This window comes from Rhinoraja longicauda, chromosome 2 (genome assembly GCF_053455715.1).
Source record: "Rhinoraja longicauda isolate Sanriku21f chromosome 2, sRhiLon1.1, whole genome shotgun sequence".
Taxonomy (NCBI): Eukaryota; Metazoa; Chordata; class Chondrichthyes; order Rajiformes; family Arhynchobatidae; genus Rhinoraja; species Rhinoraja longicauda.
The window spans coordinates 104,948,648-104,976,061 of NC_135954.1; the positions used below are offsets into that span (position 1 = coordinate 104,948,648).

Genomic DNA, 27,414 nt, shown 5'->3' on the forward strand with positions numbered 1-27,414 from the left:
TACCAATATTGCTCTTCCTTCAGCCGAGAAATGGCTACAACTGCACTGTTGCTTTTCTAAGGAGATGTCCTCTTTTCACCTAAAGCATGGTTGGGATTTGGAAACGTGCAGGAAGGAACTGCAGATGCTGGTTTACACCAAAGGTATGGAGTACTCCAAAATGTTGGAGTAACTCAGCGGGACAGGCAGCATCTCTGGGTAGAAGGAACGGGTGACGTTTCACGTCGGGTCTGAAGAAGGGTCTCAACCCGAAACGTCACCCATTCCTTCTGCTGCCTGACCCGCTGAGTTACTCCAGCATTTTGCTTCAGGTAGTATAAGAAAGTAACTGCAGATGCTGGTACAAATCGAAGGTATTTATTCACAAAATGCTGGAGTAACTCAGCAGGTCAGGCAGCATCTCAGGAGAGAAGGAATGGGTGACGTTTTGCTTCTATCTTTGGGATTTGGGAAACTGCCTGAAAGCCTGGGAAGAGCAGAAACCTTCAACACATTTAAAAAGCACTTGGCTGTGAGTTTGAACCCCTGCGGGGGTGACAAACTAAGTGCTGCAAAAGGGATTAACCCAGATACTTAATCTCACTGATTAGCATGAACACAGGTTTTCTTTTGTGTTGTAAATGTCCTCATTTTCCATGATTCCCCGTGTTGACTACAGGGCAAATGCTTCCAGGTGCCACATTGGCAAGTGTCTGTGCATGAAGTCAAGTGAAGTGGAAAAATGCAGAGCAGAAACATACACTCATCACACCCATCCCTGGCTGCAGGCCTTTCATATAAACATAGCACAAAAAGTAAGGACATTTGTGTTTGGTAGATTATTTCTTTGTTGTAACAATGTTTCTTGGCAATAAATCTTATACCGTTGGAAAGCCTGTTTATTTCCCTTTTAAATGGTGCCACATTTGTAAGGAACATGCATTTGTGGGATGAGCAGCAGAGCTGAGTATGTGGGTTGCGCCCATGAAAAATCTGCCAAATCTTCTCTGCCAATGCCAAAAAGCTTATTCTGCCATTAACTCTTGTTCGGTGTTTTTTGGTGGATTGGATGATTGAAGTCTGAAGAAACAAGACATATTGGCAATTTAACAATTTATTCATTTAATAAACAGGAGCCTCAGTAGCGTGTGGAAGAACCATACACAGCCACAACAGCCTGGCACCTCCTCCTCATGCTGGTCACCAGCCTGGTCACACACTGTTGTGGGATAGCATCCCTTTCTTCAACCAGCATTTGTCGCAAGTCAGCCAACGTGGTTGTGTTGGTCACTCTGACACGAACAGCACGCCCAAGCTGATCCCACAAGTGTTCAATGGGGTTGAGGTCAGGACTGCTGGCAGGCCATTCCATCCTCTCCACTCCCAAATTCTGGAGGTAGTCTCTGAGAAACCCTGCTCTGTGGGGGCGAGCATTGTCATCTTGGAGGATAGAGTTCGGTCCCAGACTGTGGAGATATGGGATTGCCACTGGTTGCAGAATCTCATCTCGATATCTCTCTGCATTGAGATTGCCTCCAATGATGACAAGCCTCGTTTTTCCAGTGAGGGAGATGCCGCCCCACACCATCACACTGCCTCCACCAAAAGATGTTACTCTATCGGTGCAGCAATCAGCATAGCGTTCTCCGCGTCTTCTCCACACTTTGACCCTATGATCCAACAGCCGTAGGCAGAATCTGGACTCATCGCTGAACATAACGTTCCTCCACATGTTCAGGTTCCAGTGCACGTGTTGCCGACACCAGCGCAAACGGGCCTGACGGTGAAAGGCAGTCATGGCAGGCCTCCTGGCAGCCCTATGAGACCGGAGATCGGCTGCGTGCAGTCTGTTCCGAATTGTCTGGGCAGAGAGCCGTCGGCCATATCATCCTGCAAACCTTGACTGCAAATCTGTAGAAGACAGCCTACGGTTCCTAAATGCTGACAGGGTGAGGAAACGGTCTTCTTCGGGTGTCGTCTTCTTGGGACGCCCACTTCGCGGCCTGTCTCTGACATCCCCCGTTATATGGAACTTGGCCTTCACTTTGGAGATGGTACTAGGGCTCACTCCAAATAATGCCGCAACTTGGTTTTGCGGAACACCAGCTTGAAGTTGCCCTATCGCACGGGTCCTATCCAGATCAGTCAAACGTGGCATACCGATTCTTGGAGCAGACACCTACTGACCACTGTAGCAGGGCCCATGCTCACAGATGCTGCCAATCAGGTGCCAATCAGGCACCTGATTGTCAGCACCTGGGGGTACCAGAAGCTCAAAACAAGAGTCAATAGCAACAGCAGAATAAGCTGTTTGGCATTGGCAGAGAAGATTTGGCAAATTTTTCATGGGCGCAACCCATATACTCAGCTCTGCTGCCCATCCCACAAATGCATGTTCCTTACAAATGTGGCACCATTTAAAAGGGAAATAAACAGGCTTTCCAACGGTATAAGATTTATTGCCAAGAAGCATTGTTACAACAAAGAAATAATCTACCAAACACAAATTTCCTTACTTTTTGTGCTATGTTTAGTATAAGAAAATAACTGCAGATGCTGGTACAAATCGATTTATTCACAAAATGCTGGAGTAACTCAGCAGGTCAGGCAGCATCTCGGGAGAGAAGGAATGGGTGACGTTTCGGGTCGAGACCCTTCTTCAGACTGGGCCTTTCATGCCCAGTTTCACTCAAGATTTCACCTCCATTCCATTTTCTATAACGTGTGCAATATGTGGAAGGGTAGATAGACACAAAATGCTGGCATAACTCAGCGGGACAGGCAGCATCTCTGGAGAGAAGGAATGGGTGACGTTTCAGCTCCAGACCCTTCTTCAGACTCAAGTGTAAGCGTAAAGAAGTGTAGGGCAGCACAATGGTGCAGCGGTAGAGTTGCTGCCTTACAGCACCAGAGATCCAGGTTCGATCCTGACTACAGTTGCTGTCAGTGTGGAGTCTGTACATTCTCTGGGGGCTCCCACACTCCAAAAACGCACAGGTTTGTAGGTTCACAAAATGCTGGAGTAACTCAGCAGGTCAGGCAGCATCTCGGGAGAGAAGGAATGGGTGACGTTTTGGGTCGAGACCCTTCTTCAGTCTGAAGAAGGGTCTCGACCCAAAATGTCACCCATTCCTTCTCTCTTGAGATGCTGCCTGACCTGCTGAGTTACTCCAGCATTTTGTGAATAAATACCTTCGATTTGTACCAGCATCTGCAGTTATTTTCTTACACTACAGGTTTGTAGGTTCGTTGGTTCCTGTAAATTGTCCCCAGTGTGTAGGATGGTGCCAGCTAATGAGGTGACTGCTGGTCGGCGTGGACTCAGCGGGCCAAAAGGCAACTTTCCACACTTTCTCTCAGAGGTCTGAAGAAGATGCACCACCTATTCAATACTGCTGGTGGAAGATGAATGTAAATAATTCCCCAAAACACAAACTGCTGGAGCAACACTACGGTTCCTGAGCTGTGTAAATGGGAAGTCTGGAATGAGGTCGGAGGTTTCAAAAGAAAGATTCTCCATTTTGACTGAGATGAGGAGAAACTTCTGCAATCAAATGCAGAGGATCAGGTTCCATCGCCAATCACGAACAACTGTTTGGAAGGAAATGGACAGACAGTGGAAGGAAATGGACAGACGACATTTTGGGTTGGGACCCTCCTATGGCCTTGACTTCCAGAAGTGTGCTTGTTTCTGCTACCACTGAGTATTGGGGTGTTCATGGACCCTTCTCATCCAATGAGTTGTCCAGGTTTCCACCACAGTTTTGCGGCACGGTGGCGCAGCGGTAGAGTTGCTGCCTTACAGCGAATGCAGCGCTGGAGACCCGGGTTCGATCCCGACTATGGGTGCTGTCTGTACGGAGTTTGTACGATCTCCCCCTGACCTGCGTGGGTTTTCTCTGAGATCTTCGGTTTCCTCCCACACTCCAAAGTCGTACAGGTTTGTAGGTTAAATGTCTTGGTAAATGTAAGAATTTAGATTTTTAGATTTTTTAGATTTAGATTTAGATTTAGAGATACAGCGCAGAAACAGGCCCTTCGGCCCACCGGGTCCGCGCCGCCCAGCGATCCCCGCATATTAACACTATCCTACACCCACTAGGGACAATTTTTACATTTGCCCAGCCAATTAACCTACAAACCTGTATGTCTTTGGAGTGTGGGAGGAAACCGAAGATCTCCGAGAAAACCCACGCAGGTCACGGGGAGAACGTACAAACTCCGTACAGTACAGCACCCGTAGTCAGGATCGAACCTGAGTCGACGGCGCTGCATTCGCTGTAAGGCAGCAACTCCACCGCTGCGCCACCATGCCGCCCAATTGTCCCTAGTGGGTGTAGGATAGTGTTAATATGCGGGGGTCGTTGGTCAGCGCGGACCCGGTGGGCCGAAGGGCCTGTTTCCGCGCTGTATCTCTAAACTAAACTAAACTAAGTTCATGCCAAGGTATGGTATGGTATGGCGGCTTTAAACAGATCCATTGGTTGTGAGAGGTTTAGTCTCTGAGGATACATATATTGTGGAGGGAGTGCAATGAAAGCTCATGGCTAGTGTCCCAGTGTGGGCCACAATGGGCTGTGATGATCACGGGTGGAGAATAGTTCTGTTGAAGGTATTGGGTTAACTCTGCCTTTATTCTGTAGAGGTCAGAAGAATAGAAAGCACTGAGACAATTCGGTTGACAAGTTGGAAGCAGGGAGAATATTTTCCCAGGTGACAATGTGATGTCTGGAATAGGGTTCAAGGTCTCAGAATAAGGATTCGCCATTTAGAGTGTTTAGTTTAGTTTAGTTTAGTTTAGAGTTACAGCGCAGAAACAGGCCCTTCAGCCCATCAAGTCCGCGCCGACCAGCGATCCCCGCACACTTACACTATCCGACACACTAGAGACGATTTACAATTTTACCAAGCCAATTAACCTACAAACCCATATGTCTTTGGAGTGTGGGAGGAAACCAAAGATTTCAGAGAAATCCCACGTGGTCACGGGGAGAACGTACAAACTCTGTACAGACAACATCCTTCGTCGGGGTCGAACCCGGGTCTCCTGGCGCTGTAAGTGCTGCAAGGCAGCAACTCTACCGCTGCACCACCGAGATGAAGAGAAACTTATATAAGCAAACACAGAGGCGTTTCATAAATGGTTCCACCACCAATCACAGACAGGATTTGATAGCTGCGGTCTTCCTGACAAGGGTAGAAAATTAAGGTCCATTTTTGATGCATACGCAGGTTCTGTAACTCACTGATATACTGCTAAAGGTTTCCATTGATATTGGCTAGTGTCTTGGTTAGACGGGTTGATTGGCATGGATGAGTTGTGCTGGAAGTCTGAAGAAGGGTCTTGACCCAAAAAGTAGCCTATTCCTTTTCTCCACCTTCCATTCTGACTCTCACTCTCGTGACCCTTTGTCCCATTTCAAACCTTCGTGATTCCCAGGAATCTAACAGGAATCTAACCTTGTTTATGCAAACTTGGCCAATAAACTTATTCATTCATTCATTCGTTCATTCATTCATTCAGAAAGGAATACTCAACTCCATCTCCATCTGTATAAAGCAAGTCTCTTGAAAACCGCTTGACACCATTTTATTATGAAAGTACTAAGGAAGAACGCTGAAAACTTTTGTTATATTCGCACAATTAACAAATATTGCACCGTTTTTGCATACAACATGAACATTGAGATATATCTTTGTCATTTTAAAGGATTTCTGAGTCATGACCTACTGCTTAATAATCCTTGCTAAGTTTTGGAAATTTATATTGTTATGGTTACTGCAGGCTTGAATAAATGTTTTTATTAAATGATGCATTGAATAAAGCAGGATGATCTGTTAGCAATACATTTAAGGGGTTAAGGGGAATCATTTTCAAAGCAGTTTGAGATAATGATTGTATTATACATTGTAAGTATTGCTCGGGGCATGTTTTAGCAGAATTAAATTGATGAACATCTATATAATTGCCCTCGTTTCTGCACCTGATTTCTATGCACCTTGCCAAATAATTTTTTTAAAGTCTGAGGAATTTTTTTAAAATCTGAAGAAGGGTCTCGACCCGAAACACCTCCCATTCCTTCTCTCCAGAGATGCTGTCTGTCCCGCTGAGTTACTCCAGCATTTTGTGTCTATCTTCGATTTAAACCAGCATCTGCAGTTCTTTCCTACACCATTTTGTTTAAAGTTATTTCTTGTGAAATAAAAGTGATTGGGTCTAAATGTTGTAAAATACACATGTATTTTCACTTGCTAATTCTTTGGCAAGAGGAAATATAAAGTGGGCATTGTGGCCCTGTGTTGTCCTGAATTTAGTTAACCAAATGTGCCGGGAGGTTTTGGAGCAGGTCCCATTTACACTGGGCAAATTGAGGCAATCTAGGGCAAGGATTCCCAGCCCCATATCTTCAATTGATTTGTGAAGGAAAATCAATGTCATCATTGTGAGCCAACGTGAATCAAATTCACTTGCACTTTTGGGACCACCGGTCACATATTTCTAAATCTGTAAATCGAATGCAGATTTTTCCGTGCTTTTGATTGTGTTTCTTATTTAGGCTGGTCCTTTCATTTTTCCATAAGGATGAGATGGATTCAAGTCCCACTCCGGTGGCAATGACCGAAAAGTCTAGGCAGACAGAGGGGGCTGAGGGTTATTTCTTCTGGGAGACATGGTTGGGAGGAGGTATTCAGGATGCTGCCTCCCATTCGTTATGACACTGAATGCAGAGGTAATGAGGTTACACACCAACTTTCTAAAGCAGATAGACACAAAATGCTGGAGTAACTCAGTGGGCCATCAAACCTAAAATTCACCATTTTAAAAATTGTATAAACTTTAGGTTTAATATCCTCAAAAAGTTTTTTTAATCTTTTATAAATAGCTAAAAAATTGAAATTTTTCATGGGAAAATGAGAATATACAAGAGTAGGGATACTCTGGGACTGGAAGATGGCTGTTTATAAATAGTGGTAATGACATCACGAAGTTTAGTTCTTTTCTCTGAAACCATGTGACGATCATTGAAAAGTTAGCCTTGGTTCTCTGTAACCAGGTGACCCTGCTGTGTACGTGCATGGCTTGTGATTGGGCTAAGAAGTAACTACTGGTAAGAAAGTTACTGTCTGCTGTATTGAACTGTATAAATATGTGACCAGTTGTATGTTGTTTACTTTCTCTCTGATCTATCCGTGCGACTCTGGTGAAAGCTCGAACGAGTGGAGCAGAAGCAAGTCCCGCGGAGAATAAAGGTATTGAACTGCAAGTGCTGTATTCGACTCAGTGATTACTGAACCAGATTGAGGGGTGTGCAAACCGGTATTCACAACTGAGCGTCTGAAGAAGGGTTTCGACCCAAAACGTCACCGAATCCTTTTCTCCAGAGATGCTGCATGACCCGCTGAATTACTTCAGCATTTTGTGTCTATCTTCTGTATAAACCAGCAACTGCAGTTCTTTCGTACCCACTTTATAAAGTCTTGGTCAGATCTCAGCTGGGATACTGTGTGCAGTTCTAATCATCAAAGCACATGAAGGGTTTGAGAGTGCTGAGGGGATTTACCAGGATGTTACTTTTGATGGCGCAGTTCATTTATAAACCTAACATCAGTGGTCAGGTTATCCATTTACCTGGTCGGCATGAATGAGTTGATCCAAAGCAAAGATACTAGAGGAACAAGATAGACCACTCGACCCTAAATACTGTAGTCCATCATGACGCCATTTTAGTAGGCAGAAACTTTTAAAAAGAAAAATAACAAAAATCTGTGAATTGATAGATGAGATATATTCTGCATTTTAATGGTGTCATCACACATACTGTTCCCCCGAAACACTGCTTACACTGCGAGAGGCATAGCGAACGGCGGGTTTTGCCTACTAAAATGGCTCCTTTGCGTACTACACTTCAGTATAGGCGATTTCAACGGAGTGGTCCATCTTGTTCCTCTAGTATCTTTGATCCAAAGGGCCAATTTCCATGCTGTTTTAACAGGCTGCACAAGCATAGTCATAAGGTCATAAGCTGATAAGCGATAGGAGCAGAATGAGGCCATTTGGCCCATGCAGTCTACTCTGCCATTTAACCGTGGCTGGTCTATCTCTCCCTCCTAACCCCATTCTCCTGCTTTCTCCCCAGAACCCCTGACACCCATAGGGTGGACTTTTCTGCTGGAGCAGAGGAGGTTTAAAGGGGATATTATTGAGATTATTGAGAAGAGATTCAGAAAGGGATATGAGGAAGACATCCTTTACCCAGAGGGTAGCAAGTACTGGATGGCATTGCCTGAGAGAATGGTTGAAGCTGGATCACTAACAGTTTTTAAGACGTTCAGATTAGTTTAGATATACAGCGCTGAAACAGGCCCTTCGGCCCACGCCGAGTCCGCGCCGACCAGCGATCCCCGCACATGAACACTATCCCCACACACAACAGGGAGAATTTTACAATTTTACCAAAGCCAATGAGCCGACAAACCTTTGCGTCTTTGGGATGTGGGAGGAAACCGGAGATCCCGGAGAAAAACCCACGCAGGTCACGGGTAGAACGTACAATCTCCGTACAGACAGCAGCCAGAAACAGCATTGAACCCGGGCCTCTGGTGCTGTAAGGCAGCAACTCTAACGCAACACCACTGTGCCGCCCCAGATGAGCACAAAGCGTCCACAGCCTTCTGTGGCAAAGAATTCCACAGATTCGCCACCCTCTGACTTAAGAAATTCCTCGTCGTCTCCTTTCTAAAGGAGCATCCTTTTATTCTGAGGCTATGGCCTCTGGTCCTAGACTCTTCCACCAGTGGAAACATCCCCTCCACATCTACTCTATCCAGGCCTTTCACTATTCAGTGTTTCAATAAAGTCCCCCCTCATCATCCTTCTAAACTCCAGCGAGTACAGCCCAATGCTCACCATACATTAACTCAATCATTCCTGGGATCATTCTCGTAAGCAATCTCTGGACACTTTGAGGAGGGTTCTCAGATATGGGGAACAGCTGCAGCAGATCTGGAAATTCTATCCTCTCCCTGCAGATGCTGACTGACCTGCTGAAGGTTTCCAACATTGCCTGTTTGTATTGACCAGGTCATCCGCTTTTTCTTTCATGAAGTGTCAACTGTCTTGACTTTTCTACTTTCCCCTTACCCGCTCTAATTTCACCCCCACCGACTGCCAAGCCCTCTTCACAACCATTTATCTTTCTTCTTGTGTCCATCAAGGAATTGTTCATGTCCATTTGAGAGGCCAGTGGAGGAATACCACTTAATATCAATCTGAAGAAGGGTCTTGACCCGAAACGTCACCCATTCCTTCTCTCCTGAGATGCTGCCTGACCTGCTGAGTTACTCCAGCATTCTGTGAATAAATACCTTCGATTTGTACCAGCATCTGCAGTTATTTTCTTATAATATCTCCTGGAATCATTCAAATCTATGCATCGTGCAGCAGTGAAACAGGCTAATTGGCCTGACTGGTGGGCCTGGGCAGTTTGCAGCCCGGTGGTATGAACGTCGATTTCTCCAACTTCAGATAGCTCCTCTGTCCCTCCCTTCCCCTCCTCCTTCCCAGATCTCCCTCTATCTTCCTGTCTCCACCTATATCCTTCCTTTGTCCCACCCCCGACATCAGTCTGAAGAAGGGTCTCGACCCGAAACGTCACCCATTCCTTCTCTCACGAGATGCTGCCTGACCTGCTGAGTTACTCCAGCATTTTGTGAATAAATCGATTTGTACCAGCATCTGCAGTTATTTTCTTATAATACTGGTGGGTACCTTTCTGTATTAGCCTCATCTCCCAGCACTTGCTCCAAACCTTCTGCGCCCTGGGTGTCCTAGTGCATCAGTCACTGAAAGGAAGCATGCAGGTACAGCAGGCAGTGAAGAAAGCCAATGGAATGTTGGCCTTCATAACAAGAGGAGTTGAGTATAGGAGCAAAGAGGTCCTTCTGCAGTTGTACCGGGCCCTGGTGAGACCGCACCTGGAGTACTGTGTGCAGTGTTGTCTCCAAACTTGAGGAAGGATATCCTTGCTATTGAGGGCGTGCAGCGTAGGTTTACTAGGTTAATTCCCGGAAGGGCGGGACTGTCGTATGTTGAAAGACTGGATCGACTAGGCTTGTGTACACTGGAATTTAGAAGGGTGAGAGGAGATCTTATCGAAACGTATAAGATTATTAAGGGGTTGGACACGTTAGAGGCAGGAAACATGTTCCCAATGTTGGGGGAGTCCAGAACAAGGGGCCACAGTTTAAGAATATGTGGTAGGTAAATGAGGTTAGCTCATTTAGAACTGAGATGAGGAAAAACTTTTTCAGTCAGAGAGTTGTAAATCTGTGGAGGGTTGTAAGTTCTCTGCCTCAGAAGGCAGTGGAGGCCAATTCTCTGAATGCATTCAAGAGAGAGCTAGATAGAGCTCTTAAGGATAGCAGAGTCAGGGGATATGGGGAGAAGGCAGGAACGGGGTACTGATTCAGAATGATCAGCCATGATCACATTGAATGGCGGTGCTGGCTCGAAGGCTGTGGAGGCCAAGTCAGTGGATGTTTTTAAGGTGGAGATTGATAGATTCTTGATTAGTACGGGTGTCAGAGGTTATGGGGAGAAGGCAGGAGAATGGGGTTAGGAGGGAGAGAGAGAGATCAGCCATGATTGTACGGCGGAGTAGATAATGGGTCAAATGGCCTAATTCTGCTCCAATAACATGTGAACTTGTGATTAAGTTTTCGCTTGTGGGAGTTTACTGCCTTTCCTACTTTAGAACAGTAATTACAATTCAGCGGCTGCATTAATGACTATGAAGCACAACAGGATGTCCTGGGGCTGTCAAAGTTGCACCATTAAAGCACACAGTGTTTTTTTCCACTGGGGTTTGACGCTAAAATTTGAGACAACCAGATTTTCTTGCAAGACATCTGGTGCTCAAACGCACTTTAAAGCGGTCCCTTCAGTTCCATTGTATGAGAACAAACTCAAGCAGATAACCATGGGGTCATTCATTCACAAAATGCTGCAGTAACTCAGCAGGTCAGGCAGCATCTCGGGAGTGAAGGAATGGGTGACGTTTCAGGTCTTCAGTCTGAAGAAGGGTCTCGACCCGAAACGTCACCCATTCCTTCTCTCCTGAGATGCTGCCTGACCTGCTGAGTTACTCCAGCATTTTGTGAATGAATACCTTCGATTTGTACCAGCATCTGCAGTTATTTTCTTATACTACCATGGGGTCATTCACTGGACACTTGCACGCTGACAGCCTGCTCTGGCCCTGTTTAACTTGCCATTACTACAAATACAGCACCACCTGCTGTCCTCCTGGGGTAGTACCCTTCCATCCCATTTACAGCAAACAAATCCCTAACTATTTGGCACCGCACACCGCTGTTTAAAAAAAGAAGCAATTTCAGCAAAGGTCGGTTGTTCGCGCTGACCTCTGCCCTTTAAACCCACTCAGATTTCTTCCTCCCGCTCTCCGTGTCGCCTGCAATCCGCATATGGACGAGCCTGTACTCCTCTACCATCTGGCTGTCGCTGCTTGCCGGAGACCCGCTGGCATGCTGCAGCGCGTGCTGGCGTAACCTGGAGCCCTGCTGATCCGGCGTCTCCTCTCCGCGCCTCTCGGCCGAAGACCGTGCGGCGAGTCCCTGGTCGCCCGCACACTTCCCGCCGGCCATTCCGCCCGCAAAGGCCGGGCGGGGTGCCAGCACCCTGAGGTGCACGTTGTTGCTGTTGGTGTTGGAGAGGGCCACGTTATCCGACACCCCCTCCACCGGCTGTTTAAAGGCTGCTCTCTCCTGCCCTGGTTTGGGGGCCGGCCCGCCGCCAGCGCTCCCGCCACTCTCGCGCCTCTGCCGAGCCTGCGAACCGTGCGCTTGCGGCACTTTGTGTTCAGGCAGCACCTGGGTGCCACTCGGCATGTCATGGTAGGGCTCCTCCTGGTAAAAGTTCCTCATCAGCATCCTCCTCCTCTTGCCCCGTCTCACCGCCTGCTTAATGACATGGATCAGATCTGCAAAGTTCAGCAGAAACGAGAGGGCAGTAACTCCAAACATAAAGTTGGCCAGGAGAGTCTTCTCAGTGGGTCTGGATGGGTAACATGTCACTACGTTAGCACACGGGTACCTGGAACAAACAAACTTTTTGGGGACCATAAATCCAAACAAGTAATATTGGCTGGCGCCAAATCCAGCCTCCAGCAAAGCTCTCAGAATTAATTGAAGCATATATGCCTCGCAAAAGTTATGAGTTCTTCGCCCTGGTCTGAGGTCTTCATTCACCGCCAGGATTTCACCACAGACCTCCTCCAAGTCAAGGTTTGTCTCGCCACCTTTGAGCACCGAAGACGCTCTTCCCACTGGCACCTTTCTGAAGGGCGAAGGCTCCGCCGGGTTTTGAGGATGCTGGCAGGGGCATCCTACATCCTGCAGGGGCAGCTTGTGAGTGACGTACGTTATGAAGATCACCAGGGGCAAACAGAGGACAACGGCCTGGGCAAACCAAAACCTGCAGTGGGATATGGGAGAGAAGGCATCGTAGCACACGTTGGAGCAACCCGGCTGCATGGAGTCACAGGTAAACTTCGCCTGCTCGTCCTGGTACAGGGGGTAGCCAATGCCAAGGATGACGAGTAGACGGAGGAACACTATCACTGCAATCCAGAGCTTCCCTGGAACAAAAAGAACACAGAGCAAATATTGTGCTGTTACATTCAGAGTCCTATTTGTACAGACAACATTTCATATGCAAAAATAAATAGGGAAGCAATCATGTCATACTGCGCGATGAAAAACTTTTTCTGTCAGAGAGTTGTGAATCTGTGGAATTCTCTGCCTCGGAAGGCAGTGGAGGCCAATTCTCTGAATGCATTCAAGAGAGAGCTACAATACAATATTGTATGGTATTGTATTGTAGCTCTCTCTTGAACTCTAGCTAGATAGAGCTCTTAAGGATAGCGGAGTCAGGGGGTATGGGGAGAGGGCAGGAACGGGGTACTGATTGAGAATGATCAGCCATGATCACATTGAATGGCGGTGCTGGCTCGAAGGGCCGAATGGCCTCCTCCTGCACCTATTGTCTATTGCCTATTGATAGAACGTTATTTATCCCAGGAGGGAAATTGATCTGCCAACAGTCTTAAAACACAAAATGTATGAAACATGAAATTAAAGTGATGAGTGGAAAGGATTGAGGGGGGGAGGGGGGAGTCAGTCTACCCCATGAAAGAAGGGGGAGGAGTTGTACAGTTTGATAGCCACAGGGAAGAAGGACTATTGACTATTGATCTCCTGTGGCGTTCTGTCCTCCATCTCGGTGGAACCAGTCTGTTGCTGAAGGTGCTCCTCAGGTTGACCAGTGTGTCATGGAGGGGGGGGGGGGGTGAGCTGTGTTGTCCAGGATGCTCCGCAGTTTGAGGAGCGCCCTCCCCTCCAAGACCACCTCCCGTGAATCCAACTCCGCCCCCAGGTCGGAGCCAGCCTTCCTGATGAGCTTGTTAATCCGGTTGGCATCCGTGACCTTCGCCCTGCTGTTATTTGGCAATTTAAAAATAAATCTGTGGCAATGGATCTATTGTAGCCTCTATTGATAGTAATATGTTCACGGGATTCATTCCCATGTAAAACAATTTGTGGGGAAATTTTTGGCCACGCCGCCCATTAATCGGGCACTACACTAACACTATCCTACACCCACCAGGGACAATTTACAATCTTTACTGAATCCAATTAACCTACAAATCTGTACATCTTTGGAGTGTGGGAGGAAACCGGTGCACCCTAAGAAAGCCCACGCAGTCACGGGAAGAACGTACAAACTCCGTACGGACGGCACCCGTGGTCAGGATCGAACCCGGGTCTCTGGCGCTGCAAGGCAGCCAATCTACCACTTGTGCCACCGTGCCGCACGCCCTAACTTGCACCTCATCTATGGCCCATTGACCCTGCATCAGTGCACGCCTTGGATTCTGATAGTGGAAACGTGGCTCAGTTACTTGCTTTGTCAGAACATAGAGCAGTACAGCACAAGAAGATGCCTTTCAGCACACAATGTCTGTGCTGAACATGACGCCAAGACCCCGTCACTTGCACCTAACCCACATCCTGCAGATCAACCTGCACATAACCCATATCCTGCAGATCAACCTGCACATAACCCATATCCCTCCTTTCCCTGCAGATCCATATGCTGTGAGGGGGGGGGGGGGGGGGGAAGAATAAAGGAGTGGGATACTTTGTAAGTTTGTCAGTGCCCTTCATGGGGCAACCTTTTGCATACCCTGGGTACGCAAAACAAAGAATCTCATTCTGACTCGTCACGTGACAATAAACTATTCATTCATTCATTCATTCATTCTTTTATTCATTCTTTTATTCATTCTTTTATTCATTCTTTTATTCATTCATCCAAAAATCTTTCAATGCAACTAACCATCTACAAACATTTAAACCACCCCCGGCAGCACATTCCAGACATTCACCACCTACTGTGTAAAAAAAATTGCACCTCACATCCCCTATAAATTTCCCCCCACTCACCTTAAAACTATGGCATCTCGTATTTAAGTAAGATAATGATCTGCCATGTCAGCACTCCATTGAAACCCCCTCAAACACCTTCAGCCCATCTACAATTTGATATCCTAGCCCTCGACACCAATCAGAGCAATGTTCTCCTTCGCATCCCGTATGTCAAACCTAACTCCTGTTCCCCCACCCATCTCCTGACTTCCTCAATCTCACAGATCCTCTGTCACATAGAGTCATGGAGTGATACAGCGTGAAAACAGGCCCTTCGGCCCAACTTGCCCACACTGGCAATCATGTCCCAGCTACACTAGTCCCACCTGCCTGCGTTTAGTCCATATCTCTCCAAACCTGTCCTATCCATGTAACTGTTTATATCTATACACTAAAACTCTCGTTTGTTTGTTTGTTTGTTCCTGAACTACAGCCAAAACGGTACACGATAGCGCGACAATTTTAGGCCCACCTTACTCACCGTCGTCCCTTTGGTGCTAATGGAAGAAGTTTCATTGAAATCGCTGTTATATTTTTTAAGTTATTCACATTTTAAAGTTTAAATCTATCTCCTAGGGAGGGGGGAGGGGGAGGGGGGGAGGAGAGGGTGCTGCACCAATGCAGGAGAGGTTTGGGCCCAACGGGTCCACTTGGTCTAGTCGTTCTTACAAGTTGGGATAATCCCAGCCTCAACTACCTCCAATGGCAGCTCATTCCATACACCCACCCACTTTGGGTGAAAATGTTACCCCTCAGATTCCTATTAAACATTTTCCCATTCACCTTAAACCTATGTCCCCCTGGTCCTCGATTTCATCTGCTCTGGGCACGAGACTCTGTGCATCTACGCAATCTAGTCCTCTCGTGATATTGTACATCTCCATAAGATCACCCCTCATCCTCCTGCGCTTCAAGGAATAGAGTCCCAGCCTTCTCAACTTCCCCCTATAGTTCAGACCCTCGAGTCCTGGCGACAACCTCGTATCTCCTTTGATCATTTTGTTCCATGCTTCCCCAGGCTGACCCAGGCTACCACCTGCAATCGCAAAGACCTGCTGAGGTGGCCGAACCCTCAATGTCCAGATCACACCCATCAGATGCCTCACCTTCCCCCACCCGACAGGCCCTCTTTCTCCACAGCCACTCCCCATGTCTGCTGGTGAATAACCGGACTTTAGACCCAACCTGTGCTCCATTGAGTAAAGGCAAGCATATCGAAGGAATGTCTTTCAGCTGCCGGTCTATTGTCTGTTGCAAGATTCCTGGGGCTCTAAAGAGTCACGCTAGCTTACAGCATTGGATGTTGTGATGAAACCCTCATTAGCCTTCATGTTTAAGGCACCTTCCCAGGAACATACAGTATGATTTCTAAGCTCGGATATTGGGGCCAGTTAATAACCTTATTCAAAGTGCTGGCACAGGGACAGTGGACAATGGAAAATGTTCACTGGAAAAATATCCTCTATTCGTGAGAAGGAGCCACATGAAAACTCAGCAACCAGAACACATATGACAAGTCTGGCATGATAGCTTGGTATAAGATCAAACTGGGATTTAAATAATCCCCTCACATGCTCAGAATCCACCAAAGTCTTTCACGGATAATGAACGTGGCGTTGCTGCTGTTTTGTGGACTATTGACACAGAGAATGGTAATGATATGGAACGAACTGCCAGAGAGAGGGAAAGATAGACACAATGTGTAGGATGGAACTGCAGATGCTGGTTCAGGCAGGCATAATAACATTTAAAAGGCATTTGAACAGGTATATGGATAGGAAAGGTTTAGAGAGATTTATTCACAAAATGCAGGAGTAACTCAGCAGGTCAGGCAGCATCTCGGGAGAGAAGGAATGGGTGACGTTTCGGGTCGAGACCCTTCTTCAGACTGACCCGAAACGTCACCCATTCCTTCTCTCCCGAGATGCTGCCTGACCTGCTGAGTTACTCCAGCATTTTGTGAATACCTTCGATTTGTACCAGCATCTGCAGTTATTTTCTTATACATAAGGTTTAGAGAGATATGGGTCAAATGCAAGCAAACAGGACTATTATAGATGGACAACTTGGTTGGCATGGACACGTTGGGCCGAAGGGCCTATTTCCATGCTTTATGCCTCTATGATTTAGCACAAAGGAGTTCAGTCGGATAGTGACTAAGTTATAAGGACTAACATGGAGAATCCTGATGCAGCAGTGTGAGTTTGAAAACCATAGTGATAGCTTGGGATTTAAGACATGGGTTTTTTCTTTTTATAAATGCATCCGAGATAGTGACTATGAAGCAACTGGTAATAAAAACCTTCCTCATTCAATAATGGAATCTGCGGAAAGAAACTTGCCAATCTCACTCACCCCATTGCTCCGGAACTCAAGCAATTAGTGATGGAGAATGAACGTTAGCTTTTCTATCGACGTGAACAAATAAAAGAAAAGCTTTTCCCGACCAATTCTGGTTAATTTTCAATTGGAAAGTACTGAAATGATTTAGAATGAGAGAGCTGCACAGAATCATGCTCTATCATCCATGTACTATGTTCCAATCACCAAACATCCATCCTGTTTAATTTTCCCCATATTCCCTTCAACATATTGTCAAAAATGAGTCTACATTTTATATTTATGTTATAAATATTTTGCAGGGAAATGGCTCCCCAGTATTTACAGGGACTTGAACTGGGGCGCAAAACTAGTCAGAAACAGCCAAAGAGGTTGGCAATGCAGGAGATGCATAGGCCTGTGAGCTTAGCAGGGCCTGAGTAATGTTTGGAAGGAACTGCAAACGCTGGCTTACACCGTGGACACAGAACGCTGGAGTAACTCAGCGGGACAGGCAGCATCTCTGCATAGAAGGAATGGGAGATGTTTCGGGTCGAGAAAGCTGAAAAGGGGTCTCGACCCGAAACGTCGCCCATTCCTTCACTCCAGAGATGCTGCCTGGCACGCTGAGTTATTCCAGCGTTTTGTGTCTATCTCCTGAGTAATGCTATGTAGCTCCGCGTCACACCTTGCAGCAAGCTAAATGGGGTCGCAACTGGGCGCATGTTGGCATTCAGAGTTAATTGGTGATTGTGGCTGAGGAATATGGAGAGTCCAGTGGTCAGTCTTTGCCAAAGCTCAAGGCTTCATGGTTGGGACACGTTCAGAGACTCCTTCTTTTTCAGAAGTTCATAAGTTTAGTTTTTAGTTTAGAGATACAGCGTAGAAACAGGCCAATCGGCCCACCGAGTTTGCGCTGGCCAGCGATCCCCGCACACTAACACTATCCTACACACACTAGGGACAATTTACAGTTATGCCAAGACAATTAACCTACAAACCTGTACGTATTTGGGGTGTGGTAGGAAGCCAGAGCGCCTGGAGAAAACCCAGGTGGTCACGTGGAGAACGTACAGACTCTGCAGAGACAAGCACCCTCAGACAGGATCGAACCCAGGTCTCTAGCGCTGTAAGGCTGCGCCACCGTGCCGCCCGTGGGAGCAGTATTTGGCCATTCGGCCCATCAAGCCTACTCCACCATTCAAACGTGGCTTATCCACCTTTCCCTCTCAACCCCATTCTCCTGCCTTCGTCCCATAACCTCCTGACACCCGTACTAATCAACATCCTGCTGATCCACACAAGGCGTGAAGATGGAACCATTTATTTTGTGGACCCGGCATCTCCCACCTCTATTTCCTCACCTCCAAGCCTCTTTCCACCAGGAAACAAAGGCTGCAAAAAATAATTTCCAGTCACATTGAAGAAACAGCCTGCTGGAGAATTTTGCTCAAAATTCCAAGATGAGCGATTTCTTGTGCATCCAAGCAGGAACCTTATTTAAATGTTAATGTGGCCTGGCATGACACAACAGAACGATGAAGTGCCCTATTTCACTAAACAATAACTAGATATGCAGAAGGGTGGGCAGTGGCTCTTTCACTTTTTAACTCATACTCTTTGCCCACTTGCCACCCCAATTCAATCAAACTTTCCCCCATTCACTGTGGGGTAGATGGGCAGACACACATTTTGGAAATTGATTTATGAACGCAATCCATTCTTTGTTTGACCGGGTAAACAAGTTAACCTATTCTCCTGTGGAAGAGGCAGTCCCTCCAATGAATAAATGGACTGACACGTTGTAAATGAGTTTATAAAGTGTCCTCATTTGGGAATTAGCAGCTTTCTGTTTGTTTAAAATATAAGATTGAAAGGAAGAAATACCGAGAATTCTTCAACAAATAGCACCTGAAACTGTATTCAGCCTTCTCCTTCACCAAACCATTATCACTTTAGTTTCGTTTAGTTTAGAGATACAGCGCGGAAAAAAGGCCCTTCGGCCCACCGAGTCCGCGCCGACCAGCGATCCCCGCACATTAACGCTATCCTATACACACTAGGGACAATTTAAATATACACCAAGCCAATCGACCTACAAACCTCTACGTCTTTGGAGTGTGGGAGGAAACCGAAGATCTCGGAGAAAACCCACGCAGTCACGGGGAGAACGTACAAACTCCGTACAGACGGCACCCGTAGTCGGGATCGAACTCGGATCTCTGGCGCTGCATTCGCTGTAAGGCAGCAACTCTACCGCTGCGCCACCGTGCCGCTCTAAAATTGTAACTTAATATTCTAAATGTTGGGCCAAGTACTCCCGATATTCCGTGAAGCTCTTGAAAACATATCCACACTCAACTACCCTTTATTTTTAATTCCTTACTGAGAAATTAAGCAGGATTGCCAAAGGTTTCTGCGTCCAGCCAGTAGTTCCAATGCCTACTCAACACTCAAACGTATGGACTCCTGAGCACAATAGATGTTGTTAACCTGTAACTTTACAAAGTGGCTGCTGGTTTAGCAAAGCCTGACCCTGCCCTCACTCTGCATTGCTGGTAGGTATCATTAGATACAACGGAGGAACAGGAGTCCTGACTTGTTCCGATCCTGACTACGGGCGCCGTCTGTACGGAGTTTGTACGTTCTCCCCGTGACCTGCGTGGGTTTTCTCCGAGATCTTCGGTTTCCTCCCACACTCCAAAGACGTCCAGGTTTGTAGGTTAATTGACTGGGTAAATGAAAAAATTGTCCCTAGTGGGTGTAGGATAGTGTTAATGTGCGGGGATTGCTGGGCGGCGCGGACTCGGTGGGCCGAAGGGCCTGTTTCCGCGCTGTATCTCTAAATCTAAATCTAAATCCAAGCACAAATAAGGCCAAGCTGAGGCTCATGACTAACCCTTCAGATAAATCCAAAAGTATTTCTTACAAAAAAAATTGCTCAAGAGAAGAAGATGGACACAAAGTGCTGGAGTAACTCAGTGGGTCAGGCAGTACCTCTGGCCGATGTTCTGGGTCGGGACCCTTCTTCAGACTCAGACTATAAAAAGAGATGTACGGCTGGACAAAGTGACCTTTGGCACAACATCATTTGGTTCTGGGTTTTTTTTTGTTTCACTAGGCATTTCTGAAAATGTTCCTCATTTATTTTTTACAAAACTGACTGCGGATGTTCCAAGAATATAAGAAGAACTGCCTCGAATCATTAACAAATTGCAGAAAATCTGGAAATACTCAGCCGGTCAGGCAGCGTCTGTGGAGAGAGAAACAGAGTTAACATTTCAGGTTGGAGACCTTTTGTCAATTCTGGTTTTACTTCAGATTTGCAGTATCTGCAGGATATTTTTTTTATTTCATATTGCTGGCTCTGCAATTATTTCTCTCCAGTGTGCCAATATCAATCTTGTAATTTAGCCTGGCTTTGATGTATAGACAGACCCATATCAATTGAGTCTTAATTAGATATAGACACTAACTGTTGATGTTCCATGAATGAATAAAGAAAACTGGGCCATCTTGCCTTTCAACCACCCCATCTCTCTAACACACATTGTTCAGACATATGGTTTTATGGCATGCTATCTGCGATTTTGCTCATTATGGGTCGGATAGGGAGAGTGGGGGTTTCTGTTACATTCTCAATTATAACCAGGTTGCAGCTTTCCACATGTAAAACCTTTTTGAATATATCATATCTGTCTTCTTTCCAAATGTGATAGTGCATCTGCTTTTTCTAATGAGCCGCTGAGTTGCTGTATTTCATCGATCGGGATATTTGATCATATCATCACCAAGGCTTACTATGCAAGCACGGTGGCGCAGCGGTAGAGTTGCTGCCTTACAGTGCCCACAGCGCCAGAGACCCGGGTTCGATCCCGACTGCGGGTGCTGTCTGTACGGAGTTTGTACGCTCTCCCCATGACCTGCGTGGGTTTGCTCCGAGATCTTTGGTTTCCCCCCACACATCCAAAGACGTACAGGTTTGTAGGTTGATTGGCTTGGTATAAATGTAAAATTGTCCGTAGTGTAAATGGATCAGCGATCCCCGCGCACTAACACTATCCTAAACACACAATAGACAATTGTCTATTGTCTATTGTGTGTTTAGGATAGTGTTAGTGCGCGGGGATCGCTGGTCGGTGCGGACTCGGTGGGCCGAAGAGACATTTCCTGCGCTGTATCTCTAAACTAAACCAAGCTTATTGCCTTTCATGTCCTGACAGTCTATAGAAGTGAACAACTGATTGCAATTTTAGTTAACAATAATGATCTTATGTAATTCCAGTTTTAAATTTCCATTGACAAAATATAGATTATAGTTATTGACAGTGCAGTATCAGTCAAAGATCTGGAAGTGGGGCAAAGCATTTGACTCCTGGCGAAGAATACAATGCACTATAAAAGTAACTCAGAATACAGAATCCAGAGTCAGAAACTGCAAAGAAATTTACCCGATAAAAGCAGAGTATTTCTCCAGAAAACAACGCACAGTCTTTAGTAAACGTAAAATTCTGAGCAGAAGTTTAGTTTTCAGTTAGTTTATTGTCTTGTGTTCTAAGGTACAACGGAAAGCTTTTTTTGCGTGCCGAAAGACAATACGTGATTACAGTCGATCCATTTACAGTGTACAGATACATGGTAAGGGAAATAATGCTGTACAGATGCAGTACAGAATGCCACAGGAGATCCTTCTTCCCTGTGGCTATCGAACTGTGCAAGTCCTCCCCCTTCTGTCGTGGGGTCGACTGAGTCCCCTCCACCTCCTCCACCCCCTCCCCAAATCTTTGCACATCCCCAGTCCTTTCCACACATCACCTTAATTTCATGTTTCATATATCTTGTGTTTTATGACTGTTGGCAAGTCAACTTAGAGAGGTGGATTAGTAGTTCAGCACTGCTCTCTGGTTGTGGTAGGGATGATTCACTTGCCTGATATCAGCTGGCAAGAAACTGTCCCTGAATCTGGAGGTGTGCGTTTTCACACTTCTATACCTTTTGCCTGATGGGAGAGGGGAGAAGAGGGAGTGGCCAGGGTGCGACTCGTCCTTGATTATGCTGCTGGCAAATGTCCAAGCCTTAAGCGGTCACACCGATCAGTCAAACATCCATCTTAGGCATAAAACTAGCCCAAGGCACAAGGTCAGGTGTTTGATCAACAGGGTGGAACATTAATTACAACTGTTCATTAATTTTTATGTGGGTCATATCATATCATATCATATATCTACAGCCGGAAACAGGCCTTTTCAGCCCACCAAGTCCGTGCCACCCAGTGATCCCCGTACATTAACACTATCCTACACCCACTAGGGACAATTTTTACATTTACCCAGCCAATTAACCTACATACCTGTACGTCTTTGGAGTGTGGGAGGAAACCGAAGATCTCGGAGAAAACCCACGCAGGTCACGGGGAGAACGTACAAACTCCTTACAGTGCAGCACCCGTAGTCAGGATCGAACCTGAGTCTCCGGCGCTGCATTCGCTGTAAAGCAGCAACTCTACCGCTGCGCTACCGTGCCGCCCCTGCAATTGGTGGTTGTTATGGATCACATGGAAATTGGCTCATACATTAAATTAGGTTAATGATGAAGTCATCTGACTTTTGTATAAGTACTTAAACTAATGCAAGAGAGAGCTGTAACGCCCATACTCTGGATGGCGACAACATTGTTAAATTATAGTATCGCAATTTAGTGTTGCTTTGTTGCTAATGTTTCTATTCATGAGGTGACAGCAATAGTTTAAAAATAATGTAATTACTCCAAATTAAGAAGGCTTTAATTAAGGTCACTCATGTTAGCATGTCGGTTTGCATAGTGTTCCTAACTTTAACTGGCTTGAGTGCGCACTCCCTTATTAATGCATGAAGTCATTACCAAATTTCTACCTCTCCCAGAGTCTTGGTTAAAAGAGTTACTGAGTCATACAGCATGGAAATTGGTCTTTCGGCCCAACTTGACCACTCCAACCAACATGCCCCATCTGCACTAGTCCCACCAGCCTGCATTTGGTCTATATCCCTCTAAACCTAACCTATCCATGTTCCTGTCTAAATGTTTCTTAAACATTGCGATTGTACCTGCCTCAGCTACCTCCTCTCGCAACTCATTCCATACATCCGCCACCCTTGGTGTAAAAATGTTTCTCCTCAGGTTACTATTAAATATTTCCCCCCTCACCGTACAAATATGAGGTGTTGTTCCTCCGGTTTGGGTGTGGCTTCACTCTGGCAAGGATATGGACAAAATGCGGGCCAATGCGACCATTGTAGATGGGTGGAAAGGCCAGTGCTGATCTCATAGAGTCATCGAGTGGTACAGTGTGGAAACAGGCCATTCGGCCAACATGACCACACCAACCAACATGTCCCAGCTACACTAGTCCCACCTGTGCATGGTCCATATCCCTCCAAACCTGTCCTATCCATGTACCTGTCTAACTGCTTCTTAAACGTCAGGATAGTCCCAGCCTCAACTACCTGATCTGGCAGCTTGTTCCATACACCTGCCACCCTTTGTGTGACTTGTATTGTATACCCAGCACTGGATCTCATTAAACTGGGTTTGGAAGCACGTGGTTCATTGAAATGTTTGCACTAAAGTTTGGACTTTGTCTCAAGTTAAGGGCATCAGTTGAGAGTTTTGGGCATTTCTGATACACATTAAAACACAGCAGGTAGACACAGAATACAGAGGAGTGTGAAGGAAACCTGGGAAAGTGTAAAGGAAGAGATAGAAATGTGGAGCACACAGAGACGGAGACCAAAGCCGAGAATTTCCTTCACAGAGCATCCACGTTACATTCATAATTGGAGGCCAGGTAAATTTTGTAGTTTATTGAACAGTAGAATTTGAATGTATTATGAATTTAAGTGCAAAATGCCCACGTCTTCTTAAATAGAGTCATAGAGTCAGACTGATACAGTGTGGAAACTTGCCCACATCGGCTCACATTGGCCCAACTTGCCCACATCGGGCAGTATGTCCCAGCTACACTAGTCCCCCCTGCCCGCGTTTGGTCCATATCCCTCCAAACCTGTCCTATCCATGTACCTGTCTGACTGTTTCTTAAATGTTGGGATAGTCCCAGCCTCAACTACCTCTTCTGACAGCTCGTTCCATACACTCACCACCCTTTGTGTGAAAAGGTTACCCCTCAGATTCCTATTAAATCTTTTCCCCTTCACCTTAAACCTATGCCCTCTGGTCCTCGATTCACCTGACTCTGGGCAATTCTCACATCCATCTGTTAAACATCCATCTGGTTAAATCTATACCACCAAACGTACAGCGCCTTCGCTCTCAAATGCAAACATCCTCTCGTTACCAGTTTATAGAGTTGAGTTCCCACAACAGGCAGTAGGAAATAGTCATTTTAATTCATATTTTTTATTTTTTAATTTGCATAAATACAAATCATATTTAAAATGAGAAAGTATCCTCAACTTTCCTACCATGCTGTGCCAGAAGTACCAGAATGGTGATGAAATGAGTGAATGTCTAAATATTTATTATTAAAATCAGAGAGTTGTAAATCTGTGGAATTCTCTGCCTCAGAAGGCAGTGGAGGCCAATTCTCTGAATGCATTCAAGAGAGAGTTAGATAGAGCTATTAAGGATAGTGGAGTCAGGGGGTATGGGGAGAAGGCAGGAACGGGGTACTGATTGAGAATGATCAGCCATGATCACATTGAATGGTGGTGCTGGCTCGAAGGGCCGAATGGCCTACTCCTGCACCTATTGTCTATTGTCTATAAAGAAGAAATAAATGTGTAGGAAGGAACTGCAGATGCTGATTTACACCCAAGATAGACACAACATTTTGGAGTAACTCGGCGGGACTGGCAGCATTTCTGGAGAGAAAGAATGGGTGATGTTTCAGGTCGAGACCATTCTTTAGACTGAGAGTCAGTGGAGAGGGAGACACAGAGATAATGAAGGGTAAGGTGTGAAAATGAGACATCAAAAGCGATGTAGGTCAAGGAAAATGTAGGATAGATTATTGTTAGCTAGAAGGTGACAACAAAGCAAAGAGAGGAATGGGTTTTGTGTTTCCCTTAGCTTCATTTACCAGCATTGAATCTAAAGCTGAGTGTATTCGAATGAGATTGGGGAAAAACATTTGGAACGCAACTTGACATTAAAAAAAATAGACAAACCAATGAGTGTCATTTTAGGATTAGAACATAGAAACATAGAAAATAGGTGCAGGAGTAGGCCATTCGGCCCTTCGAGCCTGCACCGCCATTCAATATGATCATGGCTGATCGACCAAAATCAGTACCCCGTTCTTGCTTTTTCCCCATTTCCCTTGATTCCGTTAGCCCTAAGAGCTAAATCTAACTCTCTCTTGAAAACATCCAGTGAATTGGCCTCCACTGTCTTCTGTGGCAGAGAATTCCACAGATTCACAACTCTCTGGGTGAAAAAGTTTTTCCTCATCTCAGTCCTAAATGGCCTACCCCTTAGTCTACAATATGACTTACCAAAAGGGGGAACTAGTCAGAAAACTGGGTTCAAAAAGCAGTTGGGGGAAGGTATTCAATACCCCGGGAGATTATAAACATTTATCATTCATCTTCATTCATCTTGACACTTTCTAAATGCATGGGTCCTTATGTTTAATTCAATAGAATCAAAAATACATATTATCACACAAAGTTAACATCTTACATTGCCGGACAAACTTTTTTTTTTGCTGCACATTGACGCTGCCTGACCTGAGTATTCCCAGCAATATCTGTGCTTATTAAGTATTGTAGAAGCACAAAACATGCTATGAAGGAGTTGCACTTTATGATAACACTATCCATGGTAACAGTCTTGTGGAAATCATCACCAGAACCATTCCTGAAGCAGCCAAGTAAAAAACATTGCTGCAATAATTAATTTGCACAAGAAGTGGAATTTGTAGAGCACAGATGGAGACTGTTCATCCCAGCATGTCCGCATGCGCCAAAATATTGAATGATGGACGTTCCCCTCACCTCCTGAGTCTCGGCTGCCACTCTTCAAGTGTTTGTCCAGTTCCCTTTTAAAGGTGCTGACAGATTCTATTGGCATCGCCCTGCTCGGTGGCAACTACTATACAACCACTGGGGCGGCACGGTGGCGCAGCGGTAGAGTTGCTGCCTTATAGCGCCAGAGACCCGGGTTCGATCCTGACTACGGGTGCTGTCTGCTGTCTTGATCAGTACAGGTGTCGGAGGTTACGGGGAGAAGGCAGGAGAATGGGGTTAGGAGGGAGAGATGGATCAGCCATGATTGAATGGCGGGCGAGACTCGATGAGCCGAATGGCCTAATTCTACTCCTGTCACTTATGATCTTATGACCTTATGAGTTTGTACGTTTTCCCTGTGGGTTTTCCCTGGGATCTCCGGTTTCCTCCCATATTCCAAAGACGCACAGGTTTTTAGGTTAATTGACTTCCTTAAAGATTATAAGTTGTCGCCAGTGTGTAGATTAGTGCTAGTGTACTGGGATCGCTGGTCGGCACGGAGTCAGGGCCTGTTTCCATGCCGTATCTCTAAACTAAATTAAACGAAACTACTAGTCCATATATCCCTTCATCTGGCTTCACCGCGAATGCCTCATCTCTCCTTTTATCCTTTCATTATAAAGCTGAACACATTCGCTAGGTCCGTCTTAACTCGTTATCACCTTCTCCACAGCCAACTATGGACCGCTGTGGGCTCCACCTTCCCTTGATCATGGTTGCTGGCTTTGATTTGTCCTTTTGCAAACCCTTCATCCATTTGTTATTTGTACCTCTCCACAACCCGAGCTTCTCTCTCCGTTGACTCTCAGTCTGAAGAAGGGTCAGGACCCGAAACGTCCCCTATTCCTTTTCTCCAGAGGTGCTGCCTGACCTGCTAAGTTACACCAGCATATTGTGTCTATCTTCAGTGGAATTACTCCAGCATCTGTAATTCCTTCTTACACTATTTTATCACTCGCCAGACTTTGTCCCACCCCATCCCTCTTCCAGCTACCCCCCCACCCCCACCCCCACCCACACCAAACAAGCCCTTGTCAAAAATCAGTCTGAAAAGAAGTCCTCAACCAAAATGTTGCCTATCCAGACACTCCAGAGATGCTGCCTGACCCATTGAGTTACACGAGCACTTTGTCTTTTTTTTTTTTTTTGTAAACCAGCACCTGCAGTTCCTGGTATTTTCAACAATTACAATCAGATCTGCTTTAGAGTTGGACCACAACATAAGACACCCTGCCTTTAATCGCGTGGCAGCATCTCACTCACCGACGATGGTCAGGTTGTGCCTGAGGGCGAGAGTCAAGAAGCCAAGGTTGTCCAGTCTTCTTCCCATCGCCAAGCGGGGGTTTGCCAGGTCACCCTCCTCCAACGGATGATATTCAGAGCAGAACGATGCCTCCAGTCTGGGACTAACAACCAGCTGAAAAGGAGAGAGAGAGAGAGAGAGAGAGAGAGAGAGAGAGAGAGAGAGAGAGAGAGAGGGAGAGAGAGAAAGACAGAAAATAAAGAGGTCTGACTTTGCATTGGCCCTTCCTTTCAACGTGGTTAGAACATTGCTCTTTCGTACATGGGGTGTACAGGGTCACGGGAAGATTGTCCCTGTGGTATCTGT

At 46.0% G+C, this 27,414-nt stretch overlaps 1 protein-coding gene across 1 annotated transcript; it reads right to left on the bottom strand.

Annotated features, from left to right (window-relative positions):
• Positions 1-11,409: 11,409 nt before the first annotated feature.
• gjd4 (gap junction protein delta 4) lies at positions 11,410-27,135 on the bottom strand. The gene is made up of 2 exons (XM_078423731.1): positions 27,069-27,135; positions 11,410-12,635 (listed from the first exon to the last, which is right to left on the bottom strand). The coding sequence occupies exons 1-2, from the start codon at positions 27,133-27,135 to the stop codon at positions 11,410-11,412; spliced, it is 1,293 nt and encodes a 430-aa protein (XP_078279857.1).
• Between the last annotated feature and the right edge of the window lie 279 nt (positions 27,136-27,414).

Coding starts and splice junctions, on each gene's coding strand:
- gjd4 (XM_078423731.1), bottom strand. CDS start 27,135: ATGGGAAGAAGACTGGACAACCTTGGCTTCTTGACTCTCGCCCTCAGG. Junction 12,636..27,068: donor GCACAACCTGACCATCGTCG/GTGAGTGAGATG, acceptor TTTTTGTTCCAG/GGAAGCTCTGGATTGCAGTG.